We start from the raw sequence: 6,546 nt of genomic DNA, 5'->3' as shown, positions 1-6,546 counted from the left end.
AACAGTTGCTTCTTCTGTTACTCTAGGATAGGCTTTGATGACAGAGACATCCTCTTTTCCTTGTCTTTGCTGGTAATTCTCCTTGTGTCAGTGCAGTTGAGTGTCTGGCAGGCTGTCTGCATAATAGCTGTGACTACTGCTGTGGCATCTGCTGCTTTTGCAGCAGCTGTGGCTGTGACAATGCCTGTGGTGCGTCACGCATGCAAAAGTGGTGTTTTGGTTTTTCCTTGTCAGCTTCCCGGGCTGAAATGGCTGCCCTTGTTTCCTGCATTAGGGCCTTATATTTGCTCCCACAGTTAGAAAACTCCAACTGTAGCATTCACCTGTTTACTCTTGAAGAAGCAAGTACTTAGAAAACTGCAGATATTCTCTTGAGTGTGGCACTGAGGAAGATAGGAAGAAACAGAGCGGGAAATACAGGAGCTGCGTGAGAGAAACCAGATTGTCTCCTGGATGGTAGCGGTAAGAACAAAATTCCTGACCTCGGAGTGCTATTACCCATTGGTGGAGGCCAGACCTTTCACTTCTCTCTTACCTGCCCTACTGGGTATTACAATTAGTAGTGAGTGTAACCTGACTCATAGTAGTTATCCAGTGCATATTAATTTTCTTCCTTTTTATTTCCCACCAAATTTTAAATCATCGAATGACTTCTGCATAAAGGAATCTGCTGCCAGTTGACAGTGTGGTTGGAGAAGACTTAACAAATTACATCACGTGTAGCTGTCACTACTTGATAATGTGTGGCTCTTTCGTGTCTGTTTCAATTTCTACAAAACTTCACTTTGAGGAGTGAATGGGAGATGCTGAAGCATCAAGAGGTCACATGATGGTGAGGCCAGAGTTTGGACTTTGCAGTCAGATGACTTTGGGTTGAATTCTAGAAATAATGATCACTCTCTTGATAATTAGAAATGATCTCTGCAGACTGGGCAGCACATAGAATGGGGAGTACATAGAATGAGTTTAATATATAGCAGCCATAATATTTTTGCTGTCATGTGAGATCTGCAGGGGATTTGCGGGGGAGAAAGCCTTTCTCTAACATCTCCAATTACACCATAGGTAAAAGCTGACCGCAGTGACTGGTGAGCTGCTTTGCCCCTTTATCTCAGATTTATTTCAGTTCTCTTCAGTTGTAAGAGGTACAATTCATTTATTCTTTTCAGAGTTCTTCATGCCTTCATCCCACAACTCTCTAAGAAGGGCTGACTTATTAGTATCACCCCATTTCACAGCTGAGAAAACTGAGCTCCAAAGAGATGTGCTGAGGGCAGAGCTCCTGTTTCTACATCTTTCATTTGTTTAGTGAGTACTTTTCATGTATCAGGCCTTGAATAGGCACTGGGGATATAAAGGTGCAAATATTTGGGGGAAATAAATATCTGTTGTTCGGTGATATGTCATCTGAACTTCTGAGAAGGAAATTGCATTGAGAAATCAGTAGAGAGTTGCACAATCCCCGAGAGTCCAGGAATGTAAGAATTAGGCATGTACTGCACTAAGTCTCAGCTGAGAGGCTATGTCTCCAGTTTCAGCTCCAGGTCGAGGTAGCATCTTAGCAATTGACCTCTTCCTCCCCTCCCCACCTACAAGGCTAATGGGCCTGGACCCCCACGAGGTTCAGGGCTCCGATGGACACCTGGATGGCCTCCTTAGCCTGGTGACCCTTTCCAGACCAACTTCTTCTCTTTCTTCCCTAGCAGTTACTCTGTTGACCTCGGTCTTGCCAGGAACAGGAAACAGCCACTGTCACCACGGTATCAGGATTTCTGGTCTCTGGCTAAGCTTGCTGCCTAGACAATAGCAGCTGGGAGGGGCCAAAAAATTCTGACGAGGACACACCCAGTTGTGATGGTATAAATAATGAGGTTTGGCACTGGCCATCCGAGCCACTCCACCTTCACCATGAAGTCCAGTGGCTTCTTCTTCCCATTTGTGGTGCTTCTTGCCTTGGGAACCCTGACCCCTTGGGATGTGGAAGGTTCTGGAAATGGTGAGTTGGAGTCGCTCTGGTCCAATCTTGGCAGCAGGGTCATAGGTGGGGGCTCCTGGTGGTGAGGGTTCTCTTCTCCAGGTTCTGATCTTTCAGCATAGTTTCAGGAGAACTTCCTGAGCCTGGAACACATGTCCAACAGGGCTCTGAGATCTCTGAGGTCTCTGTGAGGGCTTCTGAACACCTGGAAATACTTCTATTTATTTATTTATTTGGTTGGTTGGTTGGTTCTCTGTTTATTTATTTATGTGGCTGGCTGGTACAAGGTTCAAACCCTGACGGGGATTCTCCTTTTGCTCAGCCATCCCATCAGCGTGGATCTCACTCCCTGTGACCTCCTGCACCACACCCCTAATTCTCTGCTTTCATCTTTACTCTTTACCCTGTTCACGAGCCTCCAATCATCAATCTCTGGCTTTCTCTTGTTCTCCCTTGTCTTTCTCTGTTTCTGCCATTTATTCTCTGTGCTTATGCCTGTGCCTTTAGCTCTCAACATTTCTCATGTTGGTTCCACTTATCTTTGTTCATTTCTCTTGATCCACATCTCTCCTCACTTTTCCTTGTTTTTCCACGGGGTGGAAGACTCTGCCTGGGAGCCCTCTGTTTTTCTTCTGGGCCTGTGACTTCTCTTGGCCAGGTATCTGGTTTAATCAAGCCTGTCACTCTTCCTGGAGGTCAAACAGGCATTTCCCTTTGGAGTCACGATGGCTACTCATCATCCAGCCCCCTCCTGACCTCTTGACCTTCTCTTTACAAGCTTTGAAAGCTGGAGCTTGCCCTCCTAGAAAACATGCCCAGTGCCTTAGATATGAGGAACCCGAGTGCCACAGTGACTGGACGTGTCCAGGAAAGCAGAGATGTTGCCCTGATAGTTGCGGCATCAAATGCCTGGATCCCGTTTACATCCCAAACCAAGGTGAGCAGGTGGGGGTAGCTGAGTGAAGGGGAGTGAGCCTGAGTACACAGCACCTAGGAGGATGGGATGGGCAATGGGATCCTCTTTTCCAGGAGTTGTTGAGCCCAATTTGTCAGTCAGTCACACTGCCCCAGGCAGGAAGTTAGCCACCTGGTGGTGAAGCAGCCAGACTGTCAGGAGGTCAGTCTTCCAGGTAGTCATCTGGGCATTCAGATAGGCAGGCAGTTGGCACTGGATAGCTGGTCACCTGTGCTGAGTGGAAGCCTCATATTAGAGGGGAGCTACCTTCAGGGGTTGCCTGAGGGACAAGGTGGTATTGGTGGTGGTGGGGGAGGAGATGATTCTCCCTATTCAGGCTGCAGCAAGGGCTCAGTTCCAGAAGCAGTGGGATGGTGTCTAAAGTACAAGACCTCTGACCTGTGGCCCTGCTCTCATCAGTGAAGAAGCCTGGGAAGTGTCCGGTTGTTTATGGCCAATGTATGATGCTTAACCCTCCCAATTTCTGTGAGATGGATGGCGAATGCAAGGGTAACTTCAAGTGCTGCAGAGGCATGTGTGGGAAAGTCTGCGTTTCTCCTGTGGAAGGTAAGGAGAGAGCTGGCACAGATCGACTTCCCTCTATCCCTCCCTTCTCGGCCTCAACCCTCTCTAGGTTCAGGCATATGGGCAGGGGGACTCCTGACCCCTACTCCAAGCAGAGCCTCAGCCTGACCCCACTGCCCTTCAAGAGCACTGTTCCCCAGGTCTCATGGCAAGGATTTCCATAGAATCACTTGTGGCTTTGATTCTGTTCCAGCCTCTGGGTGAGGGCCTTGAGCAAGGGACTTTCTGAGTCTTGGTTTCCTTTATCTGTACGGTGAGCATAATGAAATTGAAATTGCTTTGTAAAGCATTGTGTGCACGAAATATTTATTATTTAGGTTACTTCCATCATGTTGTCTAGGGTCAAAGCCCAAAGGATCAGTGGAACTTGAGGATAATTTAGTTCAAAGCTCTGAGTTTAGAGTTTTACAGGAAACATAACTTTACAGTCTCCTGATACCAATACTCTTTCAACGATGCCACCACCTTGCCGTTTTGTCTATCTCAGAGGGTTTCTTGGGGGCAAGAATGCGGGAAGGGTTTGTCTGGTTTCTCTGCTGAAGCTTTTGTCTGATTTTCTATCACAGACTGATTGCGGCCATTTGGAAAAGGCTCCGGATTCCTACTCTGTGTGGTCTGGGAATTCCCTTTCTGCTCCCAGGCTTGGATCATTGGACTCTCTATGGTGAGGGTTTGGTTCCACCACCAATACGTCCTTTGGGGAAGGGCTTGGCACACAGTAGGCATTCAGGAAATGCCACCTGATCGATGAATAAATAAATGAGCATACTTCTCTCTGTGAATCCTGCTTCTGTGATTTATTGGGGGTATGAGTGCAGTGGCAAATGATGAGGGACGGTTTGGATTATGAGGCCTCCCTCCTAGAGATATTAAGTGGAAGGAAGAAGTTTAGGGGTTTGACAGGCAAATTTCCATCTGAGTTTAAATTACTGGCTGTGTCATTTTGGACAAGTGATTTTGTTTTGTAAATTTCGATTTCTTTATCTGCAAAGTGGTAATAAAAATCACTTTCTCACAGTATTTGGAGCACTGGAAGATTCAATGAGCGTGTAATGAATGGCCATGTCACTGGGCCACAGCAGTTCTCCCAAAATGGTGGCTACTTGTTACCTACCGAGTGATTTTGAATCTCTTTCACTTGTTCTCTCTCCTGAGACACCAAGACACTGTTATCTTCAGATAAGAACATTGCCATAATGGGTCATGTTTGTGGCACGCTGTTTGCCAATAGCACATGAGGGTAGTGGTGGTCTTGACTCCACAGAGCAGGAGTAACAGGAGCTGGACTGCTAGAGCTGGGGAGCAGGCAGGGAGCCTCGCTCTTCATTTCTTTGTGCTGTATGGATTCTAGAGGAAAGAGACAACTTGATTAGGTAATGATCAAAAAAAAAAAAAAAAAACCACCAAAAATTGTAATTTAATCCTTTTCTGGAAAAAGTCACTGGACTAAGAAAATATTCCTCCCTACTTTCAACCAACGCTCCAAGAGCAGCCACTGAAAGTATTCAATTAACCATTTCAGAGAAGAGAAAAATAGAGGGAGAGCCACTTTATTTATTTCATGAATGTGGTAGCCACCCTCCAAGTTGGCCCCAGTGATCCTCCCCTCGAGGTATTCACATTCTTGTGTAGTCCACTCCCACATTTTTCCCACAGATTATAGCTTCCATTTTGGGAGCATGCTTGCTCTATCCAATCACTTATTTAGTTGCCAAGTCATGAAGACCCTTAGGCCGTATGTGGAGTGGCCCACAGGGTGAGGAATGAACACCACTGGCCAACAGCCTCTGAGTAACTGAGAACCCACAAACACATGAGTGAGCTTGGAAGTGGATTTTTTTGAATCCCACTCTAATCTTGAAATGGCTGTCATCCTAGCGGACAACTTGGTTGTAACCTCATGAGAGACTCTGAGCCAGAACCATCCTGCCCTCAAACTGTGAGATAGTATTTTTGATTTTAAGATGCTAAGTTTTGGGGCAATATGTTATGTAGCAATAGATAACTAAGACAGTAAATTTAGTAAAAATTTGCTACTACAACTTAAATATGGACAGTAGAACAAAAGATAATTATAAGCCAATGTGTTCTTCTATGAACACAGTTGTAAAGATCCTAAAAAATGTGAAAAATTAGAATTCAAACTTAGGGGTTTAAAGAACGTGATAAAGTAATACTACAGTTAAGGTATTAGGAAAAAGGTTGCAGAAAAGCCAATAAATTTTTTAAAAGTACAGGAATAGAAGCCAGCCAGACCGGGCATCAAAACATGCTAATGATATAGTAATTAGTGTAGTATGATATTAGTACAGGAGTAAAGAATTAGCCTAATGGTTTGGAATGTCTATTATCTTTTTTATTTATTTATTTTTTGGCAACTGGCCTGTACAGGGATCAGAAACCTTGGTGTTATCGGTACTGTTCTAACCAACTGAACTAACCAGCCAGTCCTGGTTTAAAATGTCTAAAAGGCCTGTACATTTATGAAACATTTTTATATGAAAGGGAGACATTTCTACAACTGGGTAGTGCAAAGCTCAAACTAGTAATGAAAACAACTCGCTTATTTTTTTTTTAAAGTTCAAACTGACAGGCTGGCCGGTTAGCTCACTTGGAAGAATGTGGTGTTGATAACACCAAGGTCAAGGGTTCAGAACTGGGTGCAGGCCAACTGCAAAAAAATAAATAAAAAGTTATACCTGACGACTTTTATTGAGTTAACCAATAATTTCTAATGTAGTTACTTGATTTTTGTTTGTATTTTTAGCCACTAATTTTTTGCAATTTATTTTTTATTGACAAGTTATAAGCATTTATAGCGTACAATGTGATGTTCTGAAATATGTATAGAATGTAGACTAAATTAAGCTAATTAGCATATACGTTATCTCACTATCCACTTTTTGTGGTGAGAACATTTTTGCCTTTGTTCTTTTATTTTTTAATTTTAATTTATTTTTTATTAAATCAAAATTGATTATACATATTTTGGGGGTTCAACATTGAGATATGTTGATCAAATCAATATTAC

The 6,546-nt window shown here is 43.9% G+C and overlaps 1 protein-coding gene across 1 annotated transcript; it reads left to right on the top strand.

Moving 5' to 3' along the window:
* The first annotated feature begins 1,908 nt into the window (after positions 1-1,908).
* On the top strand, positions 1,909-4,111 carry SLPI (secretory leukocyte peptidase inhibitor). Its single transcript, XM_063079145.1, has 4 exons — positions 1,909-1,996; positions 2,754-2,920; positions 3,356-3,497; positions 4,082-4,111. Exons 1-4 carry the CDS (start codon positions 1,909-1,911, stop codon positions 4,084-4,086), a joined length of 402 nt encoding a protein of 133 aa, XP_062935215.1. The 3' UTR covers positions 4,087-4,111.
* Positions 4,112-6,546: the final 2,435 nt, after the last annotated feature.

This window comes from Cynocephalus volans, chromosome 1, assembly GCF_027409185.1.
Source record: "Cynocephalus volans isolate mCynVol1 chromosome 1, mCynVol1.pri, whole genome shotgun sequence".
In the NCBI taxonomy this organism is placed as follows: domain Eukaryota; kingdom Metazoa; phylum Chordata; class Mammalia; order Dermoptera; family Cynocephalidae; genus Cynocephalus; species Cynocephalus volans.
Note: the sequence above shows the minus strand (reverse complement) of the source record. Positions and strands in the feature narration are given on the sequence as shown.

Coding starts and splice junctions, on each gene's coding strand:
- SLPI (XM_063079145.1), top strand. CDS start 1,909: ATGAAGTCCAGTGGCTTCTTCTTCCCATTTGTGGTGCTTCTTGCCTTG. Junction 1,997..2,753: donor TGTGGAAGGTTCTGGAAATG/GTGAGTTGGAGT, acceptor TCTCTTTACAAG/CTTTGAAAGCTGGAGCTTGC. Junction 2,921..3,355: donor TCCCAAACCAAGGTGAGCAG/GTGGGGGTAGCT, acceptor TCATCAGTGAAG/AAGCCTGGGAAGTGTCCGGT.